Genomic DNA, 14206 nt, shown 5'->3' on the forward strand with positions numbered 1-14206 from the left:
CTAAAGGCTTCCTCATGAGCCAGCGCCTCGCAGGTGACCCACTAACGAGCTTTCCTTGGTCTTCCCACCCTCCCTTCACCCCCACACACTGTTCCGGGTACTTGAACAGACAGTGAAATAGTCCTCTCAGCATGTGAGAACTCAGTGCCCACCTTTGTCAGAGATTCAGCATTCCATTGGTGGCAATAAAGAGCCATTCAATGGAAAGGAAGGCTCAGAATACCAGCAAAGAATTTCCATCAACTGAAATTCTGAACCCAGGGCCAAGGTTCTTGGTTACAAGCCAGGGAGTCAGGTGACATGATTCTTTTCCCACAGCCTCCGTGTAGATCGGTTCTCCTTTCCTCACATCACATAACTTGCCATTTCTTCTCCAGGCCAGCTGATTGTTGGCTTGGCTCCCAACTGAATAGGGCCTGACATAAGATGCTGAGTGTATCTTGGACCTGGCTGGGTGGACATTTCCCAAGGAGATCAGAAGATCATTGTTTCCCACTATGCCCTGCCTTTCCTCTCTCCCTGTTAGACTTCTCAGTTGCAAATATAATAAATCATTTATGACTGTATTCTTTGCCTGGGGCGGAACGGTGCTTAGATCTCATGATGCTGATGGCAATTTTAGTAGAAATCTAGCACAACTCTCTTTTTCTACCACCTGTCACTTTCATTATATTCTGGGGTGGAAAATATGATGAAAAACCAAGCAGCTGCTGATTGTGATAACCCAAGCAGACTTCTCTGGAGTTTTGACTCTTGACTCTGGCCTGGGGCCTCACCACTTCTGGTGTCATGTTATACTCTCTTCTCCATTCTTAGCCACTTCACACTAAGGAAAATTCTGGGTGTGCTTCAGTGCATCCATCAGACATTCTTTAATTACTGGAATGGTTTGTTAACAGGGACCCACATTACCTGTCAGTAGGAACAAAAAGGGGTCTTTCCTTTAATGCCTGACACATACTAAATGTCCCATCAGTTGTTTTTGGGTGGATTTGGGGAAAAAGTATATCTCAGGTTTTTTTTTAAAATAGTCAAATACTTTGCTTAAAAAAACAAACAAACAAACAAAAAAACATAACAGGAATTGCTGCCCAGAGAAAAATCAAAGATCACAAAAGTGAGGTGTTGCATGCCAGGTTGCATGCCCCAAAGCCTCTTCCTGAAGGGGTGGGGTGGTTGTCTCTTGTAAACATCCAAGTGGTAAGGAGAATCCACCCTGGTTCCAGGGCCTCAGGAACACTGATGGGAGAAGCACAAGCAGGAAAATCTATCTATTGGAACTGATTTTGCAAGGCATGAAACCTGTATTCACCTTTAGGGCAAAGTTTTTGTTTGTAAAGGTGTAAAATTAGAGACTGGGAGATGAGAGAATAGACTCTGTCACTCCAAGGAAGGTCATATAGGCTGATGGTCCCTCAGTTGAGAGAGAATTGTAAAAACATACTCCAACAGGCTAAAGTGAAATTCTTCCCCATTCTTGGAAACTGACTTAAGCTTGTCACTAAGATAAGCCAACATGTGATGTTAGATTACCCTGTATTTAACAGGACTGCTCCACTGGAAGGCACGGAAAAGTCTGGTTTCCCAACAATACTTTGGTTTAAATTTTTCTTTGTTTAGATTTATTTTGTATGTATGATTGTTTTGCCTGCATGTATGTATATGTACCATGTTCAAATGTGTGATGCCCATGGAGGCCAAAAGACAGTGTCAGATCTCATGGAACCAGAGTTACAGATACTTGTAAGCCACCATGTGGGAGATGGGAAATAAACCTGGGTCCTCTGAAAGAGCAACGAAGTACTCATCACTGAAACATCTCTCTATCCCACTTAAGCTTTTCTTCTGAAAATGATCAAACATGCCATATTAGAGAAGACAGGATAGTGTGACTGTATTATGAGCTAGATCCAAACATTGTAGCAGCTTTATAATCTAGTTACCTTTGTATCTTCAATTTTTTTTTTGAAGGGGAGGGAGAAATGGTGCTAGGGTATTTAAAAGCCAATCAGTGATTTCATGTCATTCCACCCATGGATACTTTGGCAGCAATATAAAAATCTCTAGGTTAGTCTATCATTTTGGAATCTTCTGTAATTTAGCTAGTGTTGAGCAGCCACTGATACACTGCTTCTCTTGCTGAACTTTCCCCTTGGATAGAATGAGAAGCTGTTCATTAAAATAACTGTTGAGGTGGAGACACGGTACTTCTCACAGACTCTGACTCATTCCTAGAACAGGAACAGATTTCCAGACTGCTACACAATAACTTAGACGTCTGCGATGTGCTGTCCATACTTTAAAGAGCAGATATTTAGAAAGTATTCCTTGGAGTCACTCATTGGGTCATTTCCGTTAGCTGTGAGCATTTTCAATTTCTCTAGACTTACAGTAGGTAATAGCTTGCCCAAGTTACTACACCCCAGCTAGCACTGCAGCCAGAGACGAGTGTTCTACATCTCCTGGCTTCCTTTATCTGTGGGTGTATACATCCTTGTATATCCATACACACAAACAAGCAGGCATACGGATATACTTTTTTCCCTTCCAAAAACTCAGTAAGTATGGGAAAAGTTTGTGGTTGTTTGGTATATATCTCGTTCCTGATCCAAAAGACAGGCTGTAGAAGTCTTGACCAAGTACTGGAGGCCACATCCTGGTGCATCTCAGTATCAAGTCTAGTTCTACTGCAGCCACTATACTGATGGTTTAACCTTTTAGCCCCCCAACCCCTACTCCGTCTTTGGTTTGGATTGGTTTGTTTCTGTTTTTCAAGAAGTTATCTCATATAAACCAGTGCAGCCTTCAAATTCTAAGCAGCTGAGGCTGGCCTTGAGCTCCTGATCCTCCTGCCCCCACTTCCTGAGTGCTGGGGTCACAGTCATGCACCACCACACCTGGATTAGAAAGAATTTTAGCAGTTTTTAAAGATGCTGACAAAGAAGAAGTAACACCTCTCCACCGGGGGAGCCACCGGAAACTGAAAACTCAGAAACTTTCGAAAGTGCTTTTCTTAAGGAGAAAGGGCGAGTGGGGAGCTAGATAGGGCATTTGCCCCTTGCTACTTTCCGCTTGTGGTTTCCTTGTTCTGCTCATGCACGTGTACATGTATATTCTTGGGTGTGCAACTCCGTGTGCTTGCGTGGGAGCCGGTAGATGACAGGACACCCTCAGCGCCATTTGTCAGTCATCATCTGACTTCCTTTTCCTTTTTTTTTTGTTTGTTTGTTTGTTTGTTTTGGAGACAGGTCCTCCCATTGGTCTTGGGGCAAGAGCAGAATCTACTTGTCTCTCTCTGCCTGTCAATGCCAGGATTACAACAGTATGCTACCACATCTGCACATAAAAAAAAATGTGCATTCCAGGAATCAAACTCAGGTCCTCATGCTTAAAAGCTATCACCCAGACTCATTAATCTTTTATCATGAATATATAGTTACTAAAATGTTTAAAATGTTGTTAAACTACCTGTAATCAAATATATAAATAAATACATGTAAATAAAATAAATACATATAAATAAAATCTGATCCATGAAGTGCCGGAATGACTTCTCTCCAGTTCTGGCCTCTAAATATGGAGTTCCCAGAGCTCAGTCCCCTGAATTTTGGTCTGAACTCACTTCCATAAAGTGTCATTGCTGGAGATGCTATCCACAGCCATGAGCCTTGGGATTCACAACTACATTCACAGTCCTCTTTCCTGAACTTGGGAATTCATTGATCTTATCACAGGTTGCTCTGCCTAATGAAAAGTTCCCTTTTTCAGATGTCCCAAACATTCTCTCAACTCTTCTTCCTGCATTTTTTTTCATATCTCAGCAAAGAAATATGCAAGGACCACAACTCTCTGAAATCTCATGTCTGTTCCCCACTTACCTCATTCCTGAAGGCATCAGGCTCATAAACAGATACCTATATCTAGCAGCTAATGGGCTCTCTCTAAAGAGTAAATAAGATCTGATATTCTTATACTCAGACCTTCCAGGGCCTCCCATTAGTGTGGTTGACATGCAAAGATAGACAGCGGCTAGAAATGCATGAGCAGCAAATATAGTGAATTTACGATGTACTGTAAGGAGATTACAACTCACAATAATTAGAGGAAGAATTCCATAAGTACACACACATATTAGCTGTTCAATGGGAAAATGTAGAGTATCATATCATAACAAGACCAGGTAAGATTAAGACATCAAATGCACATGCATGCTCTAAAGAGGAAACACAAATTTCTAGCATATATTTTGAAAAGGAATTCAATCACAAAACATAAACATACATCAAGAACCTAATAAAAGAAAAGAATGCACTTGGACCCAGTTGGCCACCTCTATCAGTTATCACAAGTCAGCAGCCCTGTGGTTGAGTGGCTGATTGTCTTCCTTCATCCTATATTTTATTTATTGTCTGATAGCTGCTTTTCCTGCTGGGTTATGAGTTTGAGAGAAGAAACACATCTGTCTTTTTCACCTCTCTCCCAGTATGTGCTCAGGGCTGAAGGTTATAGAGCTTTACACTAAGAGTAAAATTCGGTCAAAACTTCAGACACAACAGAAGGGGAAAGAGCTTTACTTTCCAACAATGACAGATGGTGATATAAATTATCCGACTCTCAACATAACACCAGCCACAAAAATAATGCATGTAGTTTTCCTTTATAGGAAGCCAAAATGTTTGTGATATGCAGTAAAGGGGGAAAGAAAATGAACCTAGCACAGAGCAACAAACAAACACAGAAAGAGAACACCTATTATCTGATTAAAACAAGCCATTACATTTCCATGCTAGTACGGCTATATAAAACAGTAAAGCAGTCTCCTACAAGGAGGAGTAAGGATAAGGAAACTTCTTGCCTCAAATTTGTCATTAGTGGGAAGGGAAGAAAAAAAAATCTCACCTAAGAATTTGGATTACACAAAGCTGTTTAAGAAAGCTTTCACTTTGAAATCACACTACCAGCACCATCCAAGGAACTTCGAGTAGGGCCTTTGACTCAGCTTAGTCCAAGGTTGGTGGTTCCTTCCCACCACTGACAAGGCAACCAAAAATCTCGTCTGTGACAACCAGCCCTTAGTGATAATTGCCAGATACCTCAGCATGGCTAAACACAAATGTGTTCTGTAGTCTATGATGAGATAGGACAATTTAAGTCTTTACAGTTACCATCTATGTGATGAGGTGATGGGGTAAAAATATTCTGCATTTTATGTGAATGTAGATATATTTAGTATTTGGGAAAGCAAAAGATTTCTTTTTCAATGTAGACAGGGTGTTCTAGGTGAACACACTTTGCGATGTCATTACCTCAGCCAAGTATCTCTGAAAATGAGTGGCCTTTCTCCTCTCTTTTCTCAAACACTATTCCCAAGCAGAACTGTTCTAACATTGCAACATGATGTTTCCTTCATTGTGAAACAACTTAGTAGATACAGAGGGTAATCTGGTGGTCAGGTATAAAAGCCTCTTTCAGACTGTGAATGTGTGTGCTAAACCAGAGCATTGTTAGCATCACCAATATTTTTGAACACCTACCGTGTGTGAGGTACTAGATAAAGCCTGGCAAGAGGGCCTGTGGCATAGGAGTGTAAGTCTCTGCTTTCACTTCCTGAGTTGAGAGACATCTGTTGAGCAATATCATGCAAAGCATGAGGAATATGCTATTGGGCCTATGGTTGGCGAACTATGCGGAAGACAGAAGAACATGGTTATCAGTTTGGAAACTGCTCTTCTGTGTATACAGAGAACTGATTGGTATGGAAATTATAAGCTTATGGGTATATATGTAATACTAGGACTTTAAATTAGGGAGTACTGGAACAAGTAGACATTGCCAATCAGCTGGGCAGTGGTGGCATAAACCTTTAACCCCAGCTTGAGGAGGCTGAGGTAGGATCTCTGAGTTCAGGGCCAGCCTGGTTTACAGAGAGTTCCAGTACAGCCAGGGCTACACAGAGAAACCCTGTCTCAAAAACAAAACAAAACAAACAAACAAAAAAAAAAAACAACCAAAAACAAAAACAAGAAAGGAAGAAGAAAGAATCCATTTGTACCAAAGCTGGTGACTTTGGAAAGTGGTTAAGGATTATCTATCAACCCCTGTTTTATATCTAAAACTAAAATCTTGTATGTCTCAACCTCAGAAGCTTTGGGTGTGGTTCAGTTTCTGAAGTAGTGGACTTTGGTGTCTGGCCTTGAGAACATGTGTGTAACTCAACCCAGTGTGCCCTTGAATTTAAACTAGAGTGTGCCCTGCCCTGGCGTGGAGGGTACATCCCCAGCCTCCCATTTCAGCAATTACTCCATTGATTGAGTGAGACAGTCACTTAACGAGTCTTTGGGGGATAGGGGTCAGGTTGAACTCATGAATGATGATGACAGCAATCCCCACTCTTTTTGGTAAAACGTTTTATTGTTAAGCCAGGAGTCACATTTTTGGACCTAGCAGCAGTTCTGGTCAGTCAGTCGTTGATGATTCTCTTGGGAACAGGGTCAAGGCACATTATCATTGTATCTCTGCCAGGGAGAGCTTCACAAAGGTCCCTGGAGTAACAGACATCCACCAAGTCCTTGCCAGAAATTGGGCATTCCTGAAACATGGGATGATTCTTCTATTTAAATAAGTGTGTCTTACCATCTTATTACCTTTTCCTCGTGATTTTAATGGCTATTTCTTATGCATACTTCTGAGTTAGTCACCAGACTGACGCCCCACCAAAAGTTGAGACTTTTCAAAACTTTGCTTGTAAATACAAAGGGAGTTGAGTTCACAGGCATTCCTCACCTTCCAAAGCCATAGGTTTAAGAGCTGCCCTCTCACTCCTCTGACTTTTCCTACTCTTTTAAATATAGAACAATCCCCATAAACCTCCAGCTTAATATCTTCAAATTGCACATACTCAAGGAAATAAATTCCTGACTACCATCCCAATCAGCCTGTTATGTAAATAGAGCAAAATGCCAAATGGCAACCCTACAGTCCTTTCAGTCTTGATTTATGTGTATATTTGAAACACTTAGGAAGCCCTCTGCTTCACTTCCTGACTTGGAGGCAGTTTTTTATTTTTATTTTTCAAGCTCTCAGGATTATATAATATATGTGTCTTGGTCCTTAAAAATAATGGTGCCGTTCAGAAATCCACAGCGGAATCCTAGGTGGGAATGCGCTTCAACCCATCCGCAGGTGGGCATTCTAAGGGATGCCCATTCTGCACCCCACACTCAAGAGTCAAGAACACCCACACAGAAATGCAGAGGTGAAGCCCGGACCAGGCCCTGGGGGGCCGAACCCTCGCGGGCCGCTTTCCAGAGCTCCGGGGCTAGGCAAGTCGGCTGGAGTCGCGGCCGGGGCAGGTGTGGCCGAGCCCAACGGGCACCCAAAGTGCCGACGCACCGCGGAGAGCCGCAGGACCCGCAGGCCCGGAGGGGAGTGCCCGCAGCCCGCCCCGCCCCTCGCGCCTCGGCTCCGCCTCGCCTCGCCATGGTGGAGCAGGGAGACGCGGCGCCGCTTCTGCGCTGGGCCGAGGGCCCCGCGGTCTCTGTGCCGCAGGACCCCGCGCTGCAGGCGGGAGGATGGGCCCGGGGCGGCGGCGGGAGCGGCCGGGTGGCCGTGGAAGCGCCCCGAAGGCGGGAACCCGACGAGCCAGCTCCCCAAGAAGTGCTGCTGCAGCCGGGGCGCCTGGAGCTTGGCGACGTGGAGGAGGACCAGGTGGTGGCCGTTTTCGTGGTCACCTTCGATCCCCGCTCCGGTGAGAGCCGCGGAGGGATGGAGGGAGCGGGGAGGGAGGGCAGGCAGCTCGCTGGGCTTCGGGGGTCGCGGGGGAGGGACTCGCTGCGCGCGCACTCGCACCCACACACCTGCATCCCTCCCCGCCCGGGGTTCCCGGGGCACGGGGGCGCTGTGTCCCCAGCCTGGAGCCGAGGAATCTCGGGGGCTTTGTTCCGCCCCCTGCTCCGTCCCGCCGCGGCTCACAGCTCCGCTCCCGCGACGAGCGCCGCTCTCCTGTTTGCTCCGCTTCAGTGCGGGAGGATGGGTTTGTGGCCGCGGGCACAGTCGCTTTTGTTTTCTCTTTTCCTCCTGCTCTGCTGGAAGGTTCTTGCAGACGTTGAAAGGAGGGACCCCCCCCTCCCCACTCTTCACCCCCGCGTACGTCGCCTCCCACGCAGGTCCAGAACGACCCTGCTCTGCGCCCTCCCGATTGCACCGCGTTGCTGCCTGCGCGGTAACTTTCCCAGCCGCCAAGTTCACTTTCTCCGAAGGCTTTATTTTGAGGAATAAACGAGAATGCTTCAGGGGATGGGGCTGGAGAAGCCTTCTCTGGCAGGCTGCCTTCCTGGGAAGACTCACTGGTTATGTCACATCGTCTTTACCCTAACCACCCACTGCCGGAGCGGGGCGGCGGGGGCGGGGGGGCGTTCTAACAGTGGGCTGTTTCGAGGAGCGGGTAAAAGCGAACGAAAAGCTGTGGGCTCCAGGGGTCTGCCTGGGGCGTCGAAGTATTTCCCCCTGCTGTTGTTCTGCATCCTTTTTGAGGAAGAGGAACGCCGCCCAGATGTGTCCTCATCTTTCTCCTTGGAGTCGGTAGAGAGAGGAGTTTCCTGAAATAGTATGGACCCCCTCTGTACTTCCTTATTAATGTTGATCACACATACTGCTTGACTCTTATAATCAGGACTCCTACACACACATCCTTTGAAAAAATACTGATAAAAGCCAAATAACAGGACTGTCTACTTCCTTGGTGGCCTGGTAAGGCTGCTCCCCCCACCCCCGAACCCCCACCCCCAAGGGAATGTGATCAAAGAGCCAGCCACTGGGTTCATGTCAGCCCTGTTCCCCTTACTAGGGAACCCACTTGGAGACTAAGCTGCCATGGGCTACATCTGTGCAGGGTTCTAGGTTATCTCCATGAATGGTCATTGGTTGGAGTATCAGTCTCAGAAAAGACCCCTTTGCCCAGATTTTTTTGGTTCTGTTGCTCTCCTTGTGGAGCCCCAGTCCCCTCCAGGTCTTTGAGACCTGATAGGCTAGGGTCAGATGGAAGGGGAGGAGGACCTCCTCTATCAGTGGACTGGGGAAGGGGCATGGGAGGAGAAGAGGGAGAGTGGGATTGGGAGGGGATGAGGGAGGGGACTACAGCCGGGATACAAAGTTAATAAATTGTAATAAATAAAAAAATAAAATAAAATAACCTGCCTAGGAGAAACCTAATCAAGCCTCAATTATATGTAATAAAATTTACCTCAAGAAAAAAAAAAGTAACCCTTAATGATGGAAAAAAAGTTATTTATAGCTAACTAAATTTCCTGTGTATTTCCTCCCTTATGCACAGGTAAACAGAGGCAAGCTTAGAAGTCCCTCAACGTGTAAGAACTGGGAAGGAGACAGTAATGGCTTTCTGACTGCGTAGTGGTAGCTGTCTAGTGATAAGAGTCTAGGAAAAGGAGAGGAAAAGAAAACCTCACAATAATCACAGGCAGCATTGATAAAATAAATCAGTGATCAGTTACTGCTGTTGGTCAGTTACTGGTGTTTGTAAGTCAACAGTTAATATTGATCAATTTATAAAAGCCCCAAAGACCTTGTAGTGTCTCCCATGTCTTTCCATTCACAGCTGGTGGCCATGGTTTTCTGGTTTAAGGTGTGTGTGTGTGTGATGGTTTCCAGACTAAGATTAATGTGGAAAGACAGCCATCAGTAATATTGTGGCATTTGTGCAGGCATTTTACTATAATCCTGTTTGATTTCACTCTAACTACTTTAACTACTGAATGTTTACACCTAGTTTGTTCATGAGGAAAGGCACCAAGAATGGTTACATATTTTGGAATTAAGTTGCCAGCTTAATCAGTGCCTTTCTAGCACACTCCACTGCCTGAACCTTTGCCCCTGACATTGCCCCATCACTGCCCTAGGGGTCTGGGGAGAGGAAGATGTGTGCACTTGGGTGAACATTATTGACTTGGTTTTATTTGGGTGGAGAACACAGCTGTTCCCTGCCCATCGCTTTGCCTTTGATCTATGCCAGCCTTCTATATGGCTCCTCCCAGCCTCTGAAACATGCTGGTCATGCTTATGTAGAAGAAAGTTACATAGCATGTCTCTCAGAAGCAGCAGAGGGGTGAGTGAACTCACAAACCTCAGCCCCAGGACAAAGGAAAGAGCACTGTTGTGCATACGTGTATGGTGGTCGAGGAAGGCCAGTTTAGAGAGGTGCAGGAGGTCATTGTCCTGCAAGCTGCAGCCATCCCTGTGACCAGTAATGTGTCTCTCATTTTAATCTACTCTTGCCTACTCTCCTGAGTCCTGTCTGCCATATGTTCCTATTTAATACTGGGCCACCCAGGCAAGTGTCTCAGCCAAGTAGATACGGCTGCTGTACCCAAATCGGAACATGTCCCATTAGCTTCCTAGGTGTGAGGCTTTGTTTCAGCTTCTCCCTCTGGTCTGTCGTCCTAACACTTTTCCCACCTCTGTCCTCAGTTTTCATTTTGAGGAGGTAATCAACCCAGTCACTGCCCAGGCAGTGGATTTCATGTGTCCTCCCACCCGACATGGGTTACTTTTGGCCTTTGTACAAGTCAGTGTGTAGGGACATTACACACACACACATACACACATACACATGTGTGTGTTTATGTGTGTGTGTGTTGCGTGCGCATGCACTCAAGTGTGGAGAAAAAGAATGGGAGGAGAGAATTCCTAGCTGTGGCTTGTCTGTCTGTCTGTCTGGTGAATGTGAGAGTTACTTCTGTAGTTTCTTTCTCAGAAGCAGCTTAAGGAAGGAAGGGCTTGGCTTGTGGTTGGAGAAGACAGTCCATCATGATAGGAAAGACGAGCGTGAGGTGGTGAGCGACGTCACAGGAACAGGAAGCACTCGAATACTGACACCTGGCTAGCTCTTTTTTATTCAGTCCAGGATGCCAGCTCATGGGCTGCTGCCCACTTTCTGAGTTGGGCTTCCCTCCTCAGGCAGATCTTTGCAGAAACACCCCAAAAGGCACATGGGGGGCGGTGTTTCTCAGGTGATTGGAAATCTAGTGATGTTGAGAGTTAAGACTGTCACAGACAGAACCTGAGAGAGGAGTGGATCCCGGTTAGAGCGTGAGTGTGTTTTAGGATGGGAAGTAAGAGTAATCCGTTCACACTTTGAAACCTAAGCTTTGGAAAGCTGCTTTAGACATCTGTTGGAAAAATCAGAGAGCAAAGGAAAGATGTGATTATTTTCTCTAGACTACTGGGTCATTGCTTGAAACTTATGGTTGTTTGACCTACCAGTGACGCTGAGATCAAGGGCTTCAGGTTCAAGGTAAGGCACGCACTTCCGCACAGATCCTTTCTCTGGAGCGGAGAGCTAGCTGTAGGGTGGTGGTGCTGGCCATCTGGGCTACAAAGCTGCTATTGAAACCAGTCCCAGATGCTGGGTTGGCACGCTGCATAGAAGAGGTTGGCAGCCAGAATATTACATGCACACGCTCACTCTCTCTCTTCCTCTCTCTCTTTTCTGTTGTGTTCAGTTCTGTGATCTAGGGCTTCGTTTTAATCTGTTCTTAGGCTTTCTAGTTAAATTTCCTTTTCTCTGCTTGTTTAAGGAAAAAGGTGCCCTGGTGCGGGATGTGCCCTAATGGTGGCAGGAATGCTGCCCCAGAGTAACAGAGGCTGATGAAGTTCCAGCCCCTCAGTTCCTGCTTGGTGTCCTGTGACTCTGCCTACTTCCTACCATTTCATTATGAGACTCACTTTACACAGCTGATATTTTGTGGGCATTTGGGAGCATTTTCCTGTTCGCTGTGTGTGTATGGTGAGTGTTTCCCTGGGGTTGTTCAGAAGAGGAGAGAGTATCTCCTGGTGGGGTTTTCCAGATGCCTTTTTCCTGATTACTAATGAACCACCTGTTCTCTCTCAGCCTCCAGCCCTTGCCCACGTTATGGAAACAGCACTTGAGCTATCTAAATGATGCGTTTGTCAAATGGGAATATTTACAATCAGCCACACATGTTGCCAGGTGTGGCGGTGCATGACAGTCCTAGAACGTTCAAGGCTAGGTGGGGCTGCATAACAACTTATCTCAAACACACATCACACATACTACTTCTCATTTCAAACTTTGTAGATTCCCTGTCCAATTGTAGAAATGCAAGCCAGAGCAGGTAGAAAGGTACAGTGAGATTAGGACTAGGTCTGGTGCCCAAGGCGTAACTTGGAGTGCTGCCCAGCTCATCTGACTCCCTTTAGAAATGGGAGGGGCTTGTTGGTGGAAAGCAAATGGAAACTCTGGAAGTGGACAGTAGTCCTGAGAATGGCCAGCACACAGGGCAGGAAAGGGAGAGCCAGTTCTGATAGGCAACAGGACAGTCTCAGGGGAGGCTTAATGCTCACCGTCCTTTCTCTGTTTTCTGTCACCTGTCAGTGGTTGATTAGAATACCAGTGTGGTTATTGATTAATGCCACGTTGGCAGAGTCTTTCTTGGGCTGCTGGTGATTCACCTGCTTTGTGGTTTTCAGGCTGAAAGTATGTGGCCATCTGTTGTGAATTTTGGTTTCTTCTCTTTAAAAATCTACAGGAAGAAAAGCAAGGGTATCAGTTACAATGTGTACCCACTTACTGTGTGCCTACTGGGGCCTCAGGAACTGTACTATGGGGTTCAAGGAGTATGCCTCTGATCCCCCAGTAGTCTACACAAGAGAAAAGCAGACACCTAGAGCTGTGAAGTACACCAAAGTGAGTGTACGAGTGGCCTATGAACCAGAAGGGTTTTTATTTTTCCTTCTCCCTATGTAAAACTGGTGCACGGGGAATGAGCTGTGGACTTGATATGTGGCCTCCTTGAAATTGCCAGGATTAACTTCTCCCTGGTTCAGAACTCTCCATTCTCTCTCTGCCTCTTATTTTGGTTGTGTTCTCCTCTAGAGTGATGTAAAGTCATATCAAAATACTTAAGACCCAAAATCAATTGATATGGGCTGGACAGGGACTGGATCACTCTTTGAAGCTTCTTCTACCTCTAGGATTTAGTGGCTTGTTAAAAGACGGTTATAGTCAAGTAATGTGTTGTTGGGACCGACAGAGCCCCTGCTTCTTGCCTTTCTTATTGTTTTGTTCCTTTGTTATTTCGAGGTGGGGTCTCTCACTCTAACCCAGGTTGACCTGAAACTCACTTTATAGCCCAGGCTGGCCTCAAACTCCTACCTTGGCCTCCTGAGTGCTGGGATTAGAGAGCATCTGGCTCCTACCTGAATCTCTGAGACAGAATTCCCTGTTACCTCCTAGCTGAAGCTAGAGGACAAATAACTGCTAATTGGCGGGAGCTGAGGGAAGAGATTAGGAACCCAGTGAACAAGTCTCGGGGGGTGTTATGAAGCTTCACTCACCCTCAGGCCTAGGGTAGCTCTGAGAGGGTGCCACCCAGGGTACAGTACAGGAAACCACAGGAGGAAGTGCTGGACTGGAGATACCCAGTAGAGGGAGGAGCCCAATTTCTACCTTCTGAGAGACTGAGGTCACGATTGTGATTTTCTCTACTTTAAATATTTTGAGCTGAGCTTTTCAGCTTGCAAGCTGGCTTAGGGAGGATGTGAACTGTGCTCTGTGGACTGTGACAGACCAACATGCAGGGGTTAAGGTTACTTCACATTTAAGCAGAATGGGAGACAGAGGCAGCCCTATATAGATGGGGCGAACTGTCTACGAGCTTTGTTTATTGAACCAGGGTTTTACAAGTACTCACACTGTATCCCTAGCTGGGGTTAGGTTATGTATTGTCTCCCTCTACACCAGCTCAGGAGGCTCTCACACAGAGCACCCAGGCTGACCTTAGGAGCAATGGGATGGCCGAGTTCAGACCAATGTGTACACCCACAGCCTTAGCTTCCCCTAGGCATGCAAGCTGCTAGCCCAGTTATTTGTTAGTCCGGGTTCCCTTGAATAGGAATATGTTTACCTTTGCATGAGCTCAACACTGGGCACGGTGCTGCCAAGTTAGGCAGTACCAATATTTATTGAATGACCAGACCAGCTGAATGTACACATTTTAGATCACCGCATTTGTTCCCTAGGTGAAATCCTCCTCCTAAGTTGTCTTTACAGGAGGGCCCAGGCAGGACCTGCAGGATCCTGTGATAGGTGTGGGCCAAGAGCCGAGAGGATACAGAGCTGGAAGGAAACCAAGCTTGAAGGAAAAGGCATGTGCCAGTGATGGCGTTGTTT

At 46.1% G+C, this 14206-nt stretch overlaps 1 protein-coding gene across 1 annotated transcript in view; it reads left to right on the plus strand.

Annotated features, from left to right (window-relative positions):
• Positions 1-7466: 7466 nt before the first annotated feature.
• Dennd11 (DENN domain containing 11) overlaps positions 7467-14206 on the plus strand; it is a 35892-nt gene continuing 29152 nt past the window's right edge. Inside the window, exon 1 of the mRNA XM_021661350.2 lies at positions 7467-7747. Within this exon, the coding sequence (XP_021517025.1) occupies positions 7480-7747 (268 nt within the window). The 5' untranslated portion in view covers positions 7467-7479. The remainder of the gene's footprint in view (positions 7748-14206) is intronic.

The sequence above is a fragment of the Meriones unguiculatus genome, chromosome 3, assembly GCF_030254825.1.
Source record: "Meriones unguiculatus strain TT.TT164.6M chromosome 3, Bangor_MerUng_6.1, whole genome shotgun sequence".
Lineage (NCBI taxonomy): Eukaryota > Metazoa > Chordata > Mammalia > Rodentia > Muridae > Meriones > Meriones unguiculatus.